Source organism: Narcine bancroftii, chromosome 2 (assembly GCF_036971445.1).
Source record: "Narcine bancroftii isolate sNarBan1 chromosome 2, sNarBan1.hap1, whole genome shotgun sequence".
Lineage (NCBI taxonomy): Eukaryota > Metazoa > Chordata > Chondrichthyes > Torpediniformes > Narcinidae > Narcine > Narcine bancroftii.
Genome location: NC_091470.1, coordinates 155,281,043 through 155,302,105, shown reverse-complemented (window position 1 = coordinate 155,302,105; position 21,063 = coordinate 155,281,043). Strand labels below are relative to the sequence as shown.

The 21,063-nt window shown below is 39.6% G+C and overlaps 2 protein-coding genes and 2 long non-coding RNA genes across 12 annotated transcripts in view; 1 reads left to right on the top strand and 3 right to left on the bottom strand.

The window, feature by feature from the left end:
* The first annotated feature begins 353 nt into the window (after window positions 1-353).
* The window catches only part of LOC138754439 (uncharacterized), a 73,359-nt gene continuing 52,649 nt past the window's right edge, over window positions 354-21,063 (top strand). For 2 of the 8 annotated variants that reach the window (XR_011351763.1, XR_011351761.1), the window contains exons 1-4: window positions 354-437; window positions 1,438-1,671; window positions 6,644-6,749; window positions 11,993-12,041. This is a non-coding gene — a long non-coding RNA (uncharacterized lncRNA). Of the gene's footprint in view, window positions 438-1,437; window positions 1,672-5,464; window positions 5,831-6,643; window positions 6,750-11,992; window positions 12,042-13,148; window positions 14,220-14,243; window positions 14,547-14,578; window positions 15,618-21,063 lie in introns of those variants that run through there. The other 6 variants (XR_011351768.1, XR_011351764.1, XR_011351762.1 and 3 more) reach the window with 6 other exon arrangements.
* On the bottom strand, window positions 2,871-5,688 carry LOC138754436 (C-type natriuretic peptide prohormone-like). The gene is made up of 3 exons (XM_069918710.1): window positions 5,467-5,688; window positions 4,321-4,640; window positions 2,871-3,022 (listed from the first exon to the last, which is right to left on the bottom strand). The coding sequence occupies exons 1-2, from the start codon at window positions 5,671-5,673 to the stop codon at window positions 4,335-4,337; spliced, it is 513 nt and encodes a 170-aa protein (XP_069774811.1). The 5' UTR covers window positions 5,674-5,688; the 3' UTR covers window positions 2,871-3,022; window positions 4,321-4,334.
* On the bottom strand, window positions 7,056-8,557 carry LOC138754438 (uncharacterized). The gene is made up of 2 exons (XR_011351760.1): window positions 8,051-8,557; window positions 7,056-7,897 (listed from the first exon to the last, which is right to left on the bottom strand). It is a non-coding gene; the product is annotated as an uncharacterized lncRNA (long non-coding RNA).
* LOC138754437 (C-type natriuretic peptide-like) lies at window positions 12,324-19,950 on the bottom strand. Of its 2 annotated transcripts, none has more exons than XM_069918711.1 (4): window positions 19,575-19,950; window positions 14,649-15,819; window positions 13,137-13,467; window positions 12,324-12,651 (listed from the first exon to the last, which is right to left on the bottom strand). In XM_069918711.1, the coding sequence occupies exons 2-3, from the start codon at window positions 14,736-14,738 to the stop codon at window positions 13,156-13,158; spliced, it is 402 nt and encodes a 133-aa protein (XP_069774812.1). In that variant the 5' UTR covers window positions 14,739-15,819; window positions 19,575-19,950; the 3' UTR covers window positions 12,324-12,651; window positions 13,137-13,155. The 2 variants fall into 2 exon arrangements, with proteins under 2 accessions (XP_069774812.1, XP_069774813.1); XM_069918712.1 differs by having other exon boundaries at window positions 14,649-14,907.

Genomic DNA, 21,063 nt, shown 5'->3' with positions numbered 1-21,063 from the left:
AACTATACACCAACACCAAAATCTCTTGTACCCCTTTTAGAATTCTCTACTGTATATTACTTTGTGTAATTCTTCTGACAGAAATGTAATGTTTAATATTTCTCTCCCAGTAACCTTCCCATTCCACCAGACTGCCTTACTGAACCACAAACAGTAATCAAAGTTCTGTGCATACATCATAATCTCTCATCTTGTTTTGCACCCCCCCTCCCCCCGCAAAACTCCTTGCCACTTGTGTTAATGCTACCCTGGTCTCTGTCCTGGCAGTTAAATTTTGCTGTAATCACTTGCATTGTCACAAATTGGTGATGGAACGTCACATTGGCGCATATGAAGTATGTTTGCAAATGACACTAAAATTGATATTATAGTTTAGAGGAGTAATGATCATCTTAGATACAAAATATTGATCTTTTGTTAAAATTAGCAGAGCACAGGTATGTGAAATAGAATGTCCAAGTCCATAAAGATGAACCTTCAATGGAACAGCAGTAAAACAAAGTCTGTAGACACTGATTGAAATAAAAACACAAACCTGGGGAAACTTGGGGAGGGCACACCAGCAAACAAGGGGAGGAAGGATGGCTTTGATTGGAGAGGGAAGGGGATGGAAGAAGACACGAGGATGGGGGAGAGATGGTTCTGAATGGAGAGAGAAGGGGATGGAAGAAGACACGAGGACAGGGAAGAGAGAGATGGTTCTGAATGGAGAGGGAAAGGGGAAGGGAGAGATGGTTCTGAATGGAGATGGTAGGACAGGGAAGGGAGAGATGGTTTTGAATGGAGAGGGAAGGGGATGGAAGAAGACACGAGGACAGGGAAGGGAGAGATGGTTCTGAATGGAGAGGGAAGGGGATGGAAGACAGGAGGACAGGGAAGGGAGAGATGGTTCTGAAATGAGAGGGAAGGGGATGGAAGAAGACACGAGGACAGGGAAGAGAGAGATGGTTCTGAATGGAGAGGGAAAGGGGAAGGGAGAGATGGTTCTGAATGGAGATGGTAGGACAGGGAAGGGAGAGATGGTTTTGAATGGAGAGGGAAGGGGATGGAAGAAGACACGAGGACAGGGAAGGGAGAGATGGTTCTGAATGGAGAGGGAAGGGGATGGAAGACAGGAGGACAGGGAAGGGAGAGATGGTTCTGAAATGAGAGGGAAGGGGAAGGGAGAGATGGTTCTGAATGGAGAGGGAAGGGGGTGGAAGAAGACACGAGGATGGGGAAGGGAGAGAGTAGGACGGCAGAAGCCAGAAAGATTGATGTTAATGTCCAGAGGGAGAATTGACACGTGGCCTTGGTTTGGGATGAAACACAATGGAACAGCAAAATGGCTTAGTTCTATAGAATACGTGTCAAGCCACACTTGGCTTGATGTGGCTGTAAAGTGGAGCACACCATTTTCTATTTTATTTCAATTTCCACCCTTTATTTCCCAATAAGGTGGGATGTCCATTCACGGTCCGGATCGGTTTTCCTGCCCATGATCCCTCTGGAGGGGAGCGATGGTGACAGTTAGCTCCATGGCACCCGAGAGGTCTCGCGTGCTGAAGATTTGGCGGGAACCGGAAGGCCGCTGCGGCGTGCCGAAAGCTCAGGACCGTGAGCGGGGAGCGGCCGAAGCCGCGAATGTGCTGGTGGAATTGGGCTGTCGGTAACGAGGATTGATGACAGGAGGTCAGAAATTATGAAAGTCGCTGAGAAATTATCAATATTCTGGAAAGGTTTTTTTTCCAGGGGCGAAGGCGTGGGTGGGGCTCAGTGGCCCTGGGCCGAGATGGAACCTATCAGGGCTGGTGTCGAACCCCCGTCCCCTGGATCGGTGCAAGGTCTGGATCCTTCATAATCCCCCCCATACCCCGTGTGTAGGACCGGATCTCCCACGACCCGGCGTTACCTCCACACCTAATTAACACCGCCCCTCCCACACCCCTTCACTCCGCCCCCACACCCCCTCCAACATTCCGCTTCCCACACACATCCCTTCACTCCCTACCCTCTTCTCTCCCCTCCCACACACCCCTCCCCTATCGTCCCACACACCCTTCCCTCCCACACTCCCCTCCTACTCCCACACAACCCTCCCTCTCCCCTTCCACACTCCCCTCCTCCCACACAACCCTCCCTCTCCCCCTACCCTTTCACACACCCTTCCCTCCCACACACCCCTCCTGCTCCCACACAACCCTCCCTCTCCCCTTCCACACTCCCCTCCTCCCACACAACCCTCCCTCTCCCCCTACCCTTTCACACACCCTTCCCTCCCACACTCCCCTCCTACTCCCACACAACCCTCCCTCTCCCCTTCCACACTCCCCTCCTCCCACACAACCCTCCCTCTCCCCCTACCCTTTCACACACCCTTCCCTCCCACACACCCCTCCTGCTCCCACACAACCCTCCCTCAAGAGCTGGGGGCCGCATGGCCGGGATCTGCGTCTCACGGCCACCACCGTGTGGGCTCCGGGATGGAAAGCAGTTGGTTTTAACCGAACGCCGACAGGTAAAGTGCAGCTTGAAGCTGGGGACCAAATTAGCAGGAGCACTCATGTAAAGCGCTATATTTAATAAGAGACAACAGAACATAGGTGCCTCGAAGTGTAAAAGAAACGAAGACTGGGAATGATGGCCCAAAATGAACCGCCATACAGTTTCCTTTAAATTTTATTCTGCAATAAGTTCCACACACCTTTAACATTTACTGAAGGTAAAACAATCAATTCTATTGATGGCTTTGTTTAATCTGCACCAGAGCTTACAGCAAGTGACTGACCGTCAGTGCCATAGCAACAGAAAAACAAACACGATACAAATAAATAATTTTATAATTAATATGAATAGAATTAAATATTGTTTAAGTAGCCGCTGACACCGTGTGTACATTAAGGATTTAATCCGAGCTTGTAAACAGTCTACAAGTGGGACGCTACTCGCCATCGGTCAAAGAGCAAAAATTCGGAAGAGTGAACTGTATGCGGGGAGGTCGATGAGCAGGCGGTGCCGGCAGTGTTGCTCTTGGAGTCAGAACCTGGGATAGGAGAGAAAAGCAGACTGTGTGAGTTGAGGAGCCAATGTCCAGAGTACAAAATCCAATAAAAGAACAACCATCTAATGGGCTGAGGCTTCCCACTTAAAAGACAACCTATGGATGCCATCTGCTGAACCGGTTGGCATGGACTAAGAGCAAACTCTCGTGGAACTTGGATGAAGCACTTGTGTAATCACAGAAAAAAGTTATTTATGGTTGGTATAATAATCCCCACCAGTGCTGATGGAGAAAACGTGAAAGTGAAATGGGACTGGGGACACGATTCAAGATTTAAGCAGAGAATCTGGAAGTATGGATATAAATGCACAGGAAACTGGTGGGAACAAGGAAGTGATAAATTGAAAGGAAGGGTGTTTGGATATCGCTTCTATCCGGTTAAGGAATTATATGATTGGGACACAAATAATTAAGAAATGAGGTGGTATGATAGAATCAAAAAATCCAGGACAACCCGATATAACAAAATTAGAGTTAACCAGTTTAGGTGTGATGCCTAAGAAACTGTTTAAAAATGTTAAGATTGGGGAAGGAGGATTAATTGAAACTTTTGAAACTATTAAGAGATGCAGTATTCCTAATTTAATTAAATGACAGAAAGGATGAGTTCCCGTTGTTGCAATTTCCTCTGGGATCAGGTAACGTGGACCAATTCATAGAGTAAGCCACCGGTGGTCGGGTTTGGGTCAACAAAGTGATGGTTGGACAAGGAAAACGACTAAAATCGTGGATGCATTTGTGCGGATGTAGATAACGGGGGGTGGAGGGGGGCGACTGATGATAGAAAGGCCATGAGTAACTTCAAGCGAGCTGAAAGGATGTGTCCAAGGTGCTGAATTGAAAGTTTGAGGTAGATTTATGTCATTGGTTTTTCTTCGCTTCACAGGAAATAAATGCAACAATGACCGTAAAACAATAGTAGAAGAGAGCGCCAAATCGTCAGCGACCGTCTTTGTATTAAGAGAGAGCTGGGCTTTAAAGTGAAAATCAATTTAAACGATTTTAAGGGAAGTAAGGTGCAGGCATATTCCTTGTGGCATTGTGTTATCCTCATTGAACACACATGATTGTCCTTTTCCCGTATCTGTTTGGCAGTGAAAGATGGGATATGCCCATGGGAGAGTGTTTTACTGCGCCACATATGCCTGAGCCGTCTATTTCCCTGCCCGGTGAGCTGTTTGAGTAATTGTCCTTGCCGACTACAGTGATAATTGATTATTTTATTCATAACATAGCCCGAAAAGCGTCTCGCTGATCCCCTGAGATGCTTTTTCTCTTACCTTTTAACAAGTTGCTAACAGCCCAGGCCGCTCATGGCCCCGATTCTATCCAGTTTCACCCCGAAGCAGCCCCGAGATGGTCCTTTTTTGCTTCTGCCTCTAAACCGGAGGGGGTTGCTGCTGATGTCCTTAAGGATTCGGGCCAGGATGGGTCGGCTGGCGATCTCTCGGGGTTCGCGGTCCCAGGAGAGGTCCAAATCGGACTGGTCAGTGTTTAGGTCGGGGAGGGAAGCGGCTGGCGGTATCTCTGGCGCTTCGTTGTTCAGGTCTTCGGAGGTGAAGTATTGCCCATATTCATCTTCCAGCAGTCTGGTCAAGGCCTGGGAATAAACAAATGGGAACTATTTAGAGGCTAGGTCCAATACTTCACTGCACGCCTGAGAAGACCGTTGGAACTCGTATCAAATCCAGTTTCTATCCGGCGATAGAACTGAAATTTGCAAATCATAGAAAACACTGAAACACCGATTTTGCGGAAATGAAGTGACCCCCCCCCCCGCAAGAACCACTTTGTGACAATTAGAAATCCGCAACATTATTTCTGTTTGGTCGGTCACTACTTAAGACAGGGACAGTTCCACTCATTGGGAAAATATACTTGCACAAGTAGTTGAAAGAAGTAAAATACGAATGTCTGCAGGCACCGTGGTTGAAGTAAAAACACAATGCCGGAGAAACTCAGCAGGTCAAACAGTTTCCTTTATATTCCAAAGACGTGACAAGGGATGACAGACATACACAACTAACTTTTAGGGCTTGAGCTCTTCATCAAGGTATTTCATCAGTTGTTGAAATGTAGCACTACCTGGTCAGTGGTGTATCAAATACACCACTGTGCTCACTATTTGCCCTATCCTAGAGAATCAACGAAGGGGTTCTATAGCTTAGTAGTTAGAGCACTCGTCTTGTAAACCAGGGGTCGCATTTCTGTGAGGATCGCTGGACGAAGTAGCGACTCTCTGTCTTCCTTACGGTAGACAAAATTAAAGATTTTTATGTATGTTACATTCTAAAGGTAGTATTACGTCCCAATAATGGAACCGTTACCTTTTTTTTTAAACATGAGAGGACGAGACGACGGCAACCCAATTCAATGGCTGGAAATTGCTTCATCTATTGTTGCCTGGATACTATTAAACCTCTTACCTGCAGGCTGTCGTCAGATCTTGGTCTGCCTTGAACTTGGAGCAGGAGCATGAGCACGAGTCCGCAGTAGAAATTAGTGTTTCCGCTCATCTTTGAGCTTCTGATTTGGTTGGATGACGGCGAATCAATCTCTTCGCTCGCTGCCTCTTTCCCTTTGCTTCTGTGCTCAGACCCACCGTCTTTTATTTCCCTCCAGGCTGACGTCATCCCACCGTGAATGATTATCCTAGTTATTAATATAACAATCTCCTTCCGTCACCTCACGGAGATAAAGTGAACTAAAAAAATAGGTAACATTTCCATTTGCCATTGATTGATATGTGCGTGAGTTAGTTTATGTGGCGATGTCAATTCAGATGCGAAGGTATGTGAGGTGCGAGCTTTGCCATTTTAAACAGACTTTTGAACATCGTGAACGAGCTTGTATGTGCCCGATCTCTAGGTTCTCCTGGAAAAATAGAATGGATGCATTACATTGTTCAATTCTGATCTGATCTTCAATTACCCCAGGGGCTAAGTTTTTTTTTAACATTAGATTAAATTGCTGGGGATCAGAATAACCGGACAGAACGGAGCGAAGAGGGAGCTGCTTTCACAATATAAGAATAAGGGTGACGGTCATTTCAGTCAGAAGAAACCTAGTTAAGTCTTCCATTATATTATCACATTATGCTAGAAATCCTACAACCTCAGCTGACTTTGGCCACTCTGTACTTCAGATATTAGAAATACTCAAATTTTGGACCATCTCAAAATTTAAAAAACGTAGCATATATAGATATCACAATATCTGATGGAGTAGTGGGAATAGCTCGGATGGAATTCATGGACGTTTAATCGTGAGGTTTTACTCTCTCAAAAGGTACAAGGAAAGTTGTACTTTTTAACCAGTTATCCGTAACGTTTGTTCAGAATCAAACTCCGCACACTTCTGTCTGGTTCGTATACGCTAGAGACATTCAGCACTTGGACTGCCTGGGACATTGTCTGCCTTAAGAATTTTTGATATGGCCTTGATATGTGCCACAAATGCACTAAACGGTGTCTAAAATATTCAATCTACTGTGAAGCGCTTCGGGATATTCAAATATTTTGAAAATCACAAAAAAAATGTTTGCTCTTTATACGTTCCACGGTATATCAAACGTGTATTACTTGTGACAATTTGAACCAGCAGGTAACAGAAAAGTGATTTAAAGTATCCATTAGTGAAATGATAACCCGATGACAAGATGACCCGAGAAATCAGTTTGGATAACACAGGGCGAAACTACGAGAGTTTGGTAAGTACAATGACTTTGAGCTGTGACGGTGAAAGTCTTTGCAGTCATTGTAACCTTTTAAAGAATTGACAGTGGAAGTCTGAGCTGCATGGAATGCTTCGGGAGTTGTGTCATAACATGGTAGATTACACACTACAGCTATCTGACAGGAGATAATTGGATGGTCAGAACAGATAACCAATGGTCCCTCCAGTCTCCTATGCTTCATTGTTCAAGCACGATTCAAGCAAATGTTATTTAGAATTTTATTTCTCCATGGGGTGAAGTTCACTGAATTAATATAAGTTAATTTTATTTAACGATCCCTTTAGAACGCCAAACTAAGTTGTTTAATGTTTGCATCTCTTCCAATATTAAGCATTTCAAATAAACAAGGTATGATTCTACAGGATGTTTCACTGGAAGATTGAAGGAGCGTTGAAGTGTGTTAGATTGTTTAGTATATTACCTAATATAATTGGAACAACGTTATAATTTCTCAGGAGTTTCCTTCAGTGATCTCGCGGTATTTGATACCTTTATAGAATAAAAACCTTTGTAACTTTACACCAAACAACCGACACTCGTAGAACCACAGAACAGTGCAGCACAGAAAATCGCTCCTTCGGCCCTTCTAGTCTGTGCCGAATGAACTGAGTTTTTACATCTAAAGGGTGAATGAAATGTTTTAGCCAGCTTTCCAGAGCAAGAAGTATGCGTATACAATCTTTTCATTTTCAGGATGGATATTTCTATAGATTGCACGTGGAGAACACTTTTCTCCCTCAGAAATGAAGAGAAGGAAATGAATAGGTGGAAGAACAGTGGTACCGAGGAATTGCAAATAGTTACTTCTGGACATTTCGGATCCATGTGTGTGAGAGGGCGTGTGTGCGTCTATTATTATTCAGCTAAGTTATTTATCTTTTGAGAATTAGGTAGTTCGCAGTTGTGTTTCTCCAAGCGTCTCAATACTAGTCCTGAGATCTGGACGAATTTCTCTAAATCTCTTGAAGGTGGGTGGGAGAATTGAATGTAGTGCTTGAAGAAACTGCGCCACTTGATCAGACATCCATCGCACCTGAGGTTCTTGGGCACGAATTTTCATGAGTGTCGCCTTCAGCCGCCCCAAGATAGGCATATTGAGGTTTGCAGATATTGACCATTACCTGAAACAAACAAACAAACAAACGAGTCTTACATTAATTAAAGCTTTTACTGAAAGCCATTTTGCAGCTTTGGGGTTTAGATGCTTGTGTAAAAGGAAGATAGAAGTCTAAATACAAAAATCATCAGAATCCACGGTCACAGAGTATAATTACCGGGACTTGGAGGGCGACAGGAAAGACTTTAATTATATGCAAGATCATTGACTGCGACGCATCCAATTCTCTCAAGAACTGGGCCACGAACTTCACACATCATTCCTTGTTTAACCCTTTGCACTCCGTGTCCTTATTTTCAGGGTCTACCAACAAGCGCGTGCACTTCATACCCCCGTTTTTAGGGACTGGTTTTATATTCATCCTTCAGCTGGTTCGTATCGGTGTTCGTACTTCCCACGGACCCAATCCGGAGAATTGAAGGTTAAAAGCGCCCCGAGTCCAAAGGCTTAAAGCCTATTCCCAAAATAATCCATGTCGTCATAAATCACTATATTGCACCAACCTATCCACCTCTCGAATGATCCTAATAGTGCACCAGCATCTAATTTTACACAGATCCCAGTTATTCATTCATTGAAGATGGATCACGCAAGCACATTGCACCACCCTTCTCACGGAGGGCAAGGAGACAGTCACCAACAGCAGCTATTCAACGGCAATGCTTGATAGATTTCGTGATACAAAAAGTATTGGGATGGATGTCATAGTGGCCAACTGTGATGCAAGATTCATCCCTTCATGTAAACCTACCCTTCTGATTTTTTTTTTCTTTTACATCAATGAAGAATAGCATCTGGACATTGATTTTAAAAAAAAGCAGCGAACAGGAAGAGATATCGCTCATTTGTTTAATCTCAGCCGCCAAATTTAGAGAATATTTTAGAGGCGAGGTGAACAGGCGGTAGGATATCACCATAAGAGCCCTACAGCCAATGTAAAGGGGCAAGGATAATGCTGTTTATAGCTCTGAAGCGGACAAGGTTGCAGAAAACCGGTGGCAGAGGAGTCAGGTGATCACATGACACAATGATGGCTGTTTTGAGCTCTCCAGTTTACATCCTTCCAACAGTTGTTAGCTAGGTAATCCCTTGATCAATATGACTTCACAGCTACTACACACGTGTGTCTAAATAACGATTGCGTTTATGGAACTAAGGTGGTATGTTTTACCAGAGAATCAGAGCTGAATCTGGTGCTGATGACTTCCACGGCATTCCTATGTCAAGTTTGCTTCAGTCGTTAAGGTCAAGTTTCTTCTCTCCTGCTCCTGGTTAAGTTCCTTATGTTGATTTTGGCTCATCTTCCTCTATGGGTTATGAATGTATGAGTCAGATAGTTAATAAAATGTTATATCTTGTCAGTATGATTTATTTGATTGGAAAATTGTTTTTGGTTTTAGTTGCTTCAGGTTAGGAAATTGTGTAATTATTATGCCCCATTAAGTGGCACTCTGCCTATGTAAGCAACACGTGAATGTTGTCCAATCTCATTTGTTTTAGTTTCCTCAGCTCAAAATCTAGAACATGAGGGGGCATGCAATTCTGTTTGTTTCCAAATCGGACTAATGAAAATTTAGAGGGTGAATTCATAAACTCAAATACTAGCCATCATGTGCTGCCTTCACCAGTCATCAAGGAAGTATAAAGATTTTGGTAAATTCCACAGTGACAGATGATCAGATACGTAGAAGAACATAAAATCACAGGGGTGAATCAAAGCAGGAACAAAGGATAACAATTCCTTTGCCCTTTCTGATTAAAAGACTTCACAGGATTCAACAGGTCTCGGTGTTGGGTCCTTGCTTTTTGTAAAAAAAACACAATGCTGGAGAAATACAGCAGGTCAAATAATGTACTTTAGTTAGCAAATATAAAGATACATAATCAATGTTTTGGGTTTGAGCCTTTCATCAAGATGTGAGCAAATTGTAGGCAGGCGCCCAAATGTTGGTTAGGTATCTTTGTCGTTGCTTTATAAAATACACAGTTTGACCTGCTGGATTTCTCCAGCATTGTGTTTTTACTTTAATCACGGTGTCTGCAGACTTTCGTGTTTTACCTTTCTGTTTCATGCTATTTCTCAGCGATTTAGGTTTTGAAGTATAATTCTGAGGTTTGTTGAATATTATTTGCCTTATTCTCTCTGCCAAATTGTGTATCATTTCACTCTGTATTTATTTAACCTACTACTGGTCTATTTATTCACTCTGTTTATCTGTTTGTTATCTATCGTTATCCTCATTATACTTTGTTACAGTTTTAAACTTCCAAACAGGAGATAATCAATCATGATCTATAAGAATTAATCCCTCACAGGAAGAGCCAATAATGAAAGGACATATATTTAAGGTAACGTTTTGACCCAGTAAGTGACAGTGATCTGGAACTGAGTGTTTAAAAGGACTGAAAGAATAATAAACTGTTAGAAACTAAAAAAGTGTTCGATATGCTATCACCTAGGAAGATTGTGGGCTGAGAGAAAGTTATGAGATTCTTTTAGCTCATCATCTGACTGGCTTCATCTGGATCATGTTTCAATGATGCTGTTATTCATTTACCCTTCATTATGAATGGAGGAAGAAAATTCACCAATGGAATATGCAGGGCCATTTGTAACTTATCTGGATATTCGGGAAATCTATTAGATGACCAAGTCTGTTGCAATATATTGTCTAATGTTCCATCAACATGCATTAATCTTTGAATCTGATTAACTTTGATACCACCATATTCAACCCCCTCCCACAATGCCCCCCCCCCCCCCCAATCCACCCACACATACAGAAGTCATTATTCAGCTAAACCAACCCTGGGTATACAGTATCTTCAAGCATAATTTCTTTTGATCAGCGCCACAGCAGAGAAGTATATGTAGACTATTACCATTTTGACCATGACATGCACATGTCCTTGTGCATTGCAAGCAAAAATTTGAACATACTGCTACTGCTATGGAACTTTTTTGTAATATGGAAACCAACCCCTTGTTTCGTGAGGGCAGGCCTCATTACAGCCTTAGAGAACAAAGACCAAAGTTCCTACATCTGCTCTGTGATTGACAGCTGCTTTAAACATGGTTGAATGATACAGTGGAACAGACTGGATGTTCTAGATGTGTTCGCCAACTGCCACCACAACTGGTAAACCAATGATATTGGTATGAGGAGCTTTGGTAAATAGTGAGATCGAACGTCTTGACTGAGCTACGGGAATATTAACAAACCTGGTCAGAAAAAAAAATGTGTTCTGAAAGGTTTAAACGGCTTACTTATACAGTTCTACCTCATTAGTGTCACGATTTACTGACACATTCTTTGCAGTATATTATGGCATTAGGATGATTGGAGTGTTTGAAAACGAACCACCCTTAGTTTAGATGTAACCTGATAGCCATTTGTTTTTTTTAGATTTGGTATCTTCCCATTTAACTGCTTTGTTACTTCAGAAAGGCATCAACGTCTTCCATTTCCATTCCAATACATGGGTGGAGTGGTCGTTTTTTGTCACGATGTCAAACGCCTCTCAATAATGGGCAAAGCTCGACTCAAAAAACACGATTGTATTGTTTGAGACTTTGACTAAAGCAAAGCCTCTTACCTAATCTGAGTTTTAAAATATAATACTATTATTCTCGGCAGGCAGGTGGGTCCGAAATTGTAGTTTGCAACAAAGAAATGTTCCAGGACCTGATTCTGTAACTTTATTGGACCCGATTTGTAGTTTATAATACTTTTTGTTTCTTTGTGAAGATTCATTTTATATATGAAAGTGAGTCAAAATGTTACCGTATTCCACGAAGTATTTCTAACATGGCAAAGGCTCAAGTATTGTAATGAATGTGGAAATATTAAAAGATTACGGCGGTTAATGGGATTGTCTTGAGAATATTTCCAGATCCCTTTCAATGGCTTAAACGCAGTTTCCAAATGTTGCGATCGTTGCAACAACAACAAATAAGTTCTGGCTCAATGCTGGTGAACCACACTGCTCAAGTTCTTTGGTAATTTCCATTCATACGTATAGCGTACACAAAATATCGATTATTTTGGTAGCGATTATTTATTCAATAACTTTTAATGTTTCACTTTTGTTGCTACAGTTTAATTGCCTACAAACAGAATGGAAAACAACACGTCCATTATTCAAGAGTGAGTATATTATCTTTCATAAAATGGTTTAAATTGGTGTTGGTGACGGGTTATCAATTTCTTCTTTTGCTTTGTGCTTCATATTGCAAACCCACTCAAAAATGAAAAACTCGGTGATCCATTGATATTTCTGCCACGTCATCATTAGACAACAATGCTTTTCATTGGCAAAGCATTTGTTAAAAGTAAATGAAAACTGTTTCCTTATCTTACAACTCTAAACATGTTCTGAACAAAATTCTTCAAATGTAGAAGAGTACAAGTAAAATAACCAATACAATGTTAGGGTTTCAGTATTAATGTTATAACAACGAACATATTTTAACTTTCACATAATTTGCACCAAATACGCGGAGGAACATCACACACGAGTTTACAAATAAATACATTTCTCTTAAATTAATATAAATAGCTTCTCTTACAAATATTAAATTAAATAACATTTTCACGATACTATTAGACATGGCTAATAGCACATGTAAATATTTTACGGTGTTACAAGAGTTTGAGAATTGGTTTGTGGAAAACAAGTCCAAAGAGCTTTAGTCGAAGTAAATGTTGAATTGTGCAAAGTGGATTGTTTTCATTTTCGTGTGCGTTCACTGGCATCCTGGGAAGAAAAGAGAAGGTCAATTTGATATCTGCATGGTACATTTTCAGAGAAAACCAAAAGATAGTTTTAGACGTCATTGAAACTGATTGATTCAAACAGAATTGGTTTGATTCTAATGCACAATACAAAATCTGAATTTGAACGCCCCTTTTATATCCCTTTCATAAATGTACGTTTGCATTGCATTACACTTCTTATTTTTTACAATTGGAATTCATTGGTCGAATGTCATTCTCTGCAACTTAAGAGAGTTTTCTTCTGAGTTGAGTCTTCAGAGCCTGCTGCCTTCTCTTTGTTATCAGCCCAATTCTAGATACAAACCCAACCAATGGAAATACAATAAAATATTTATGTATTATTCTTGTCTTTATTCTAAGCTTCTTAAGAGTTGGCCCAGAATGAATAATCTGCAAATATTTTCTGAATTCTACCCATTCACACACAAAAACAAAAGTGGTTGTCGTTTGCCAAGTTTGAAATACCTTTCTTTAAAGGACACCATCAACATCCCAGGCCACTCATTGCACCAATTCTGTCCAGCTTCATTCCAAAGCAGCCTCCTGTTGACCTTTTCCTGCTTCTCGTTATGGACCTCAGAGGGCCGTTGGTAATGTCTTGGAGAAGTCGTAGCAAGGAATCATCGGAAACTGTGTGGCTGCCTTCGAGTTCCTGCAAGTTACTAATACGTTCCAGTTCGCTCTGGGCATTTGGCAAGTCGAAGGAGTTGTCAGTCGGTGATGTTTCATCTGCTTCGTTGGCCCCTTTTTCATTAGTTAGAAAAGGCTCAACCTCCTCTAATCGTTTAGTCAAAATCTGTCAATTGTAAGAAATAGAAAGTCAACTTCATAACCTTAAATTTCTAAAGGAACCTAAATTAAATAGATGGAAATAAATGATAAGATTGAATGCGGACAGAAAGGACCAAAACTGTTCTTTTGAAATATTTCTGCACCATCTGTGGTGTTCTCACCATCGTGTATGGTTTCATGTGGATCCCATGAACTTGTTAAATGTGACTTTTTTGGATTTACTTATTTTACATAAACCCTAGCCTGTTTTTGACAATTTCTACAATTTGAAATTTTCTCGAAAACTTTTTTTCAAATTCGATGGTGCTAATGTTTCCACTCGAGAACTAAACTTATTATTCAGCCATTGGTTGGGACCCACAGTGAAAGAGGAAACACGTGCCTTGATACTCACCAATTCACGTCTAAGAAATGGTGCTCATACTTTTTTTTCCCCACATGGGTGCTCTAAGGTTAGTAAGGGATTACTTCAGGTGATAGGTAAGTGGAAAGAAAAAGGTTGAGAATCACTGGTCTAAGAATGATCGCACTACACGAAACTCAATAGGATTAGCGATAAGTAGGACTATACCTCAAGTGTGGGTAACCTGGGTGCATGGATCAGGGGTAGAAAACATTCATATTTGAAACTTTCCAATCTTGCTGCGGGAATCGATTCAAGTGCACCCCCTTTGATTGAGAATTAGTTCCAGCCTTTAGAAAGAAAACTCGCCAATGAAATCTGTTACTTGACATACTTTTAATGAAGACTCCTGACCATAGGTTTTTTCCCGATATTAGATGGCCAGCGGCATCGAGTTTTAGAGAGGAGAGTTTAAATTCCGAAGCTCGGATGAGCATGGCCACTGTCAATATCAGGCCGATTTGTGCTGAACACCGACAATACTTGTGAACGACCGCAGGTTTGTCGAGGTCGGTCGAGCAGTATTATTCCATGCCCTGCTCAGCTCTTACGATGTGGGGGGTGGGTTTTCAAGCTCGGAACTAACCCTTGATCAAGATACAATCAGAGTGGATTCTCTAAATCTCTGGCGAATATTGAAAATATTTCATTAAACTCCACTTCCCATGTTCGTTTATTGTCAATGAACAATTGTTGGGTCTCTTTTTTTTAGCCTGAGCCAAGTTTCAACGCAAAAGAGTAAATATTACAGACAGTCGTATCGCACGAGTGCTTTCTCTTACCTCGATGCTTTGCTGTGGATTGGGTCTCGCCTCGACATGGATTAGGAGGACAAGCGCGAGTCCGCAGTAGGAAGCTGTGCAAGCGCCCATCTTCTATTTCTCTTATCTCGTCACGATCTCGCCCTTTCTCGTTTGTTCTGTTCACCCTTTGAAATCGGCTTATGTCTCAGTCACAGTTTCGGAGAGTTTTATCCTCCTCGGGCTGACGTCACGTCGCCGAGGATTGTCATCCCAGAATTAAATCAGGTTCCTTCCGTCACTCAATAGAGATAAAGGAGAAGTTGCCTTATAAGTTCTCGTAATGCAAAGTATTCACAGAGATGGCTCTATTTTGTTTGCTCTCATAGAAAGTTCATGCCCGAGAAAGTAAGGCAATGTTATGCTTATCTGCCCCCAAAAATGAATAATTTTTGAACAAAATCAGTTGATCCCATTGCAGCAAACAATTCCAGTGATGTGTCTCTGATCTTTGACTGTTGATGGAAATTATATATTCAATCTATGGAAATATTTTGGTGAAACATAGAGTTTCAAAGATGGTAAGTAGTTGCCAGCAATCAAGAGTTGAGTGAACTGGCAGATGAAGCTACTAAGTGTTAGTTGAGATCGTTGGCCCGTTATACTCAAACTAAACCTAATTGTGAAGAGAAGAAAAAATGCTCTAGTTGAAGACACAGATGTAGAAGGAAGAGGAATACATTATTCAGTGTAAAAGCAGGGATATAAAATTGGAGCAGAAGAAGATAAAAACAGAATCCAGAACTTAATAAAAAAGTCATTTGCTCAAAGTTTTCCAACCTTTTGTAATATTTGTAGCAGATTAATAAGGGAACTCACTACCACCTTTTCAATGACACTACCATTGATGGTGAAGGATAAGTTCATCAGCACCTACTCAAATCTGGTATTTGGTGCATGTGATGTAATCTCCTCTGCATTTTTGAAACCAAGTGAACTGTAAGTTATCGATTGGCGGAGCAACTGCACTGTCCACAACCATCATCTTGAGCTTCTGAGTGCATGTCATTTTAATGCTTTTGCCCCCGGCCTTCTCCATTGCTACAGGACTGTAAGTGATCGATTGGTGGAGCAACTGCACTGTCCACAACCATCATCTTGAGCTTCTGAGTGCATGTCATTTTAACACTTCTGTCCCCGGCCTTCTCCATTGCTACAGAAAGACCAAGCACAAATCGGAAAATAATGCCTCATATTGTTCTTGGGTAGTTACAACTCACTGGTACAAATATTGCATTTTCCAATTTCAGGTAACCCACATGCCATTGCTCTCCTCTCCCACAGATATACTTGTCTTCTACCTTTGTACATCCCTCTCATCCCCATCCCCTGCCTTGTTTCATTTGCTCATCATCTCCTCTCCATCTGTTTTGACCTATCATCTTCTGTTCTCTAGCTCACACTCTTATGTGCAATCTTTCCCATTCCTGCTGCAGTCTCTCACAAAGTATAGTGCCTATAATAGATAATAGCAAGGGATTTATTAATATTATTTTATATCAATATTTTAAAACATAACCACACATTTATGAAACCTAATATAAATGTTCATCTCACAACTAGTTTTTTGTTGCTTATCTTTAAAGAAAGTATAAAATGTAGAAATAGATGTTAATATCTATGTAAATAATTGAACACTTTACAAAGTGAAGATTTTTCAGATATATTTCAGGAGAGCTTCTTTAATTTTGATTGCATGTAGGTTGATGCTTTTTTTTGTATCCTTTGGATCTTACTAAGTGGGATATTCAGTGGTCAGACAATAAATGTGCATCATTGCTCAATTGCTGTATTAGTGATATAATTACAGTACATTTGCTCAGAAGCACTAGAAAAAATGTAGTGTCTATTTTAATTCAAAGGTCAGAATAAACAGAAATATAAAGCCAACTCATATTCAGTCAACATTCTCAGGAAAATATATTTTTCGTGTGCTCTATCTATGGTTGAGCGTACAAAAATTCTGCAATAATAATAATTAAAATACTTTAATTTAACCTGTAAAAGCTGTTCCATAAGACCTATCTATTTTTCCTGATTGTATAATTATTTCAAAATATGAGCAAAGATTTCATAGTACTTGGGTTTGTTATGGACTGGTATGATGTGCAGACCACAATGTTCCTGATCTAATCTAGTCTACAGGTAGAACTAAATAAAAATCAATGTATCTGAAACAGTTATAGAATCATGATTTAATTTGTCTTGAAGTTTTATGTGTTTTTGGACTGTAGTTATAAAAATGATGGGTAAATTATTTTGCTTTATTATCCTTATTAATTTACTTTGATCTAGATGACCATGTTTTGTGTTTCATGCCAAATTTTGTATTTACAATAAACTCACCAACACTTTAGCAAATAAATAAATGAGTATAAGAGGGAATAAGAATAAAAAGTTTTGTCGCAACTGTTCAAAATGTCGGTGAGATGACATTTTGAGTATTGTGGAAGGTTATGGTCACCCAGCTATAGGAAAGATATCATGAAGCTGAAATGGTGCAGAAAAGCTTTATAAATATGTTATTAGGACTGGTAGCTTAAATTTAAGGGATAGACTGAGACTTTTCTCCCTGGAATATAGGAGTCAATGTGAGAATCTTGTAGAGATTGATAAAATCATAAGAGCCATAGATAAAGTGAATAGACATAGACTTTTGGCCGTAGTTGGGGAAATCTAAATCTAGAAAGTGAGAAGAGGAGGATTAAAAGGGACCGAAGGGTCACCTTCATCACGCCAGTGGTGGTGGGCCTATGAAATGAACTGCCAGAGCAAGTCACATTTTCACAGGAGCAGAAGCAGGCCCATTGGTCCTGCTCCACCATCCACTCAGCCCCTTTCCCTAGCTTTTTCCCCATAACCCTTGATGCCCTGACAAATAAAATACATGTCAATCTCTGCCTTAAATGCACTCAACATCCTTGCTTCCATATCTGCCTGTGGCAACAAGTTCCACAGACTCACGACCCTTTGACTAAAGAAATTTTTCCCTATCTCTGTTTTATCCTGAAATTATGCCCTCTTGTCCTAGAATCCCCTACCATGGGAAAGATCCTTGCCACATCTATTCTCTCCAGGTCTTTCAACATTCAAAATGCCTCTATGAGGTCCCCCTCATCCTTCTGAACTCCAATGAGTACAGTCCAAGAGATGACAATCAATCCTCATATGCTAACCCTTTCATTCCTGATATCATTCTAATAAATCTCTGAACTCTCTCCAAAGGCAGCACGTCTTTTCTCAAAAATGGAAGTGGTAGAGGCAGGTGCAATTATAATATAAAGAAGACATTTAGACAGGTACATAATAGGAAAATTTTAGAATAATATGGGCTGATTGTAGGCAAATGGGACTAGATTGGTTAGCAAGGACAAGTAGGGCCTAAATAACTTCTTAAAATTGCTTCCAGAGTAAGATCTAAGGCATCTTGTCCAAGTACCTCATTTACATTTAATTTCCAGAGCACCATCTAAATATGTGCTTTATTTGTGATTGTTGAAGTAAAATTATGGGATTCATTTTTTTGTTGTTCCTCAGCAAGATTAACACCATGAACAAGCTATGAAGCGAAAAGAATAGAGTTGATTTCAAAATCATTTTAATAATAGAGCAGATAATTAATTGGTCTGATGGCAGTTATTACAATCTTTGGTTAATTACTGTAGTTTCTTGTATTTACATCATTAATTGGTGTTTCTAATCTGCTACATAAGGCAGAAGCTGGATAATTAAAGCTTTGAAAGTGAAAAACAAGTTAATTAAATTTGAATAATCTTCCTGGATTAAAATTTTTTATTAACCTCTATTTTGGTTGATAAAGTAAGGCAAATATAATTTTCTGAATCAAAAACATTGATAAATTAGGGAAAGAATAAGCTTTTGTAATCATATTTACAGGGGTTAGAAGGTGGTATTCCATGCATTGCAAGAAGATGACACACACAGATACTTTTTCATTCAACTTCAATTCCATTCTTGAAATACGTTGAAGATACGTTACAAGTGTATCTTATGTGCACAAAAATGCTTAGATAGCATCTTTAATTCTTAGGATATCCAGTTATAACACAGTATGTTTATCAATGTATTGTGTACTTTGACAGAACCTAAAGTTATGGGACAATTGGGTACTATTGTGATTTTTGTCTCATTCGTGCTTCAGGCTTAAATAAAATATTGTAAGTGGTGGGTGAGTGATTGGGGAGGGGAGATGGCAGGACGTGGGGGAAATGATACCAGCCCCTACAGAAAATAACTAAAATGATGGAATCACAATATAAAATCTAAATGTATGATTTAATCCGTCGGAGTGATTCAAACGGATAATATACATTCACTGATGAATTTTGAGGGGAGTTGTTGTTAACTAGTAGGGAAAGGATTTTATCTTGCATATGCTATACTCCAGTCAATCTTGCTATTCACCTGAAGATGGAGGCTCCTCAAGTACCCTTATCTGTAGTTCAAGGCAGTGGTTTTCAAACTTATTTTTAATTTCTGGGCCCTGAAGACAATTTAAATGTAGGAATATTTTTCCTTGAAAATCTTATTGCCCGCAGAGAATAAATTAATTTAGGGATAGACAAGGCAGCATTTTGCTGTTTGATATAAGCAGGACTTTTTTTTAACAATTAAAGTCTTCTTTCTTTTAAAAATATATTTTATAGAGATTAACAAAAACCCTTTACACAAGGTATACTCATGATAACATAAATCAAATCATGTCATATATGTCACATATCAATTTTAAATGAGAAGCATAACTATAATTATTACATAACTTATTTTGTTCAGCATATCAAAATCTATAATTATAATAATTAAACAATTAAATCATAACTTCTATTATGTCCAAAATCAATATTGAAAACAAAAATTATACAAATAATACACTTAAAATTCCCTTACACAAGCTATTTTATACTTCTCTGATGTGATCATGTTGTTCTGTGAGATGATCTGTAATCTGTAGTTTAACCCACCCCCCTTTTATATTAAAGTTTTAACAGCATAATGGAAGGTTCTGGGGATTGATCTAAGAGCCTGAAAACATATTCTACCATGAAGCAGCATTGTTTAGCTTGGAGAGGAACAACAGAAGACATGCTGTTTTACTACTAAATGTAGCTGGGATGTTAATTTGCTTATCCTTCCAATGGAGAATTTTGCAGAGAACACATTGGAGGTTGTAGCGCGTCGAATGACCCAAAGATTTGTTAGCTCAAACCAAGGCTCTAATTAGCAAAAGACTGGAGTGTAACACAGCACAGTTGACCAGTCGAGATTGACCTGGGTCTGGTGAGGAGCAGCCCTTTATGACTTGCCAGGAAGCATGGCTACGACACCCAGCCAATCACAACAACTATAAGCAAATATATGCAAATATACATTGGTGATAGTATCCTGTACTATTACAGAGGTATTTTTCTAGTGTCTTGAAGGGCGTATCTTATGACAGCACAGCAGGAAAGCAAACCAGAGGTGTTCGATCCCTTGTGATCATTGGGAGATCACAGGTGGAGAGGGTCATCAATTTTAAGTTTTTAGGAATCACTATCTTTTTTAAAAACTTTATTTATTCATTCAGAAAACAAATAATATATGACATATACAACAATTAACCATAAACATGAATGTTATTTTTTATATATATAATAAAAGAGAAAAGAAAAGAACCCCCCCCCTTCAGCCAACTCTCCTAAGGAGAGCCATAAAGAAAGAAAAAAGAAAAAAATTAAAGAAAAATTAAATATACATATTAAGATCTAATCAATGTAAATTGAAATGCAAATATTCTGAATATAATGACCACTTATTAATTAAAAAATTATAATTATCATGCGAAACACACATAATTTTTCCCATTATTAAACCATATTTCATCTCATTATGCCATCTATTAATATCAATCATATTTGTATCTTTCCACGTACTAGCAATACATTTTTTCGCTGCGGATAAAGCTAAATATACAAAAGCAAGCTGAAACTTATCTAATCCCAAGCCTTTCAAAGGTTGCAAACTACCCAATAAAAATACTGTTGGATCTAAAACTATTTTAATCTTATACAGATATTCTAAAAATGATTGAATTTTCTTCCAAAAAGATTGTATATGACCAAACAGCATGAAAAAAAGTTCCAACCGTATCACCACATTTAGAACACAAGTCTGATTCATGAAAATCATACTCTTTTAATTTTTCAGGTGTTAAATATAATTGATGTAAAAAATTATAGTTAATCATTGCATAATGAGCATTTATCAATCTAGTTACACTATCATAACAGATATCTAACCAATCATCTTCGGAAAAAAATAGGAGTCACTATCTTGGAGGATCTTTCCTAGACCCAACATGAATAAATTATATCAGCACCTCAACTTCCTCAGGAGT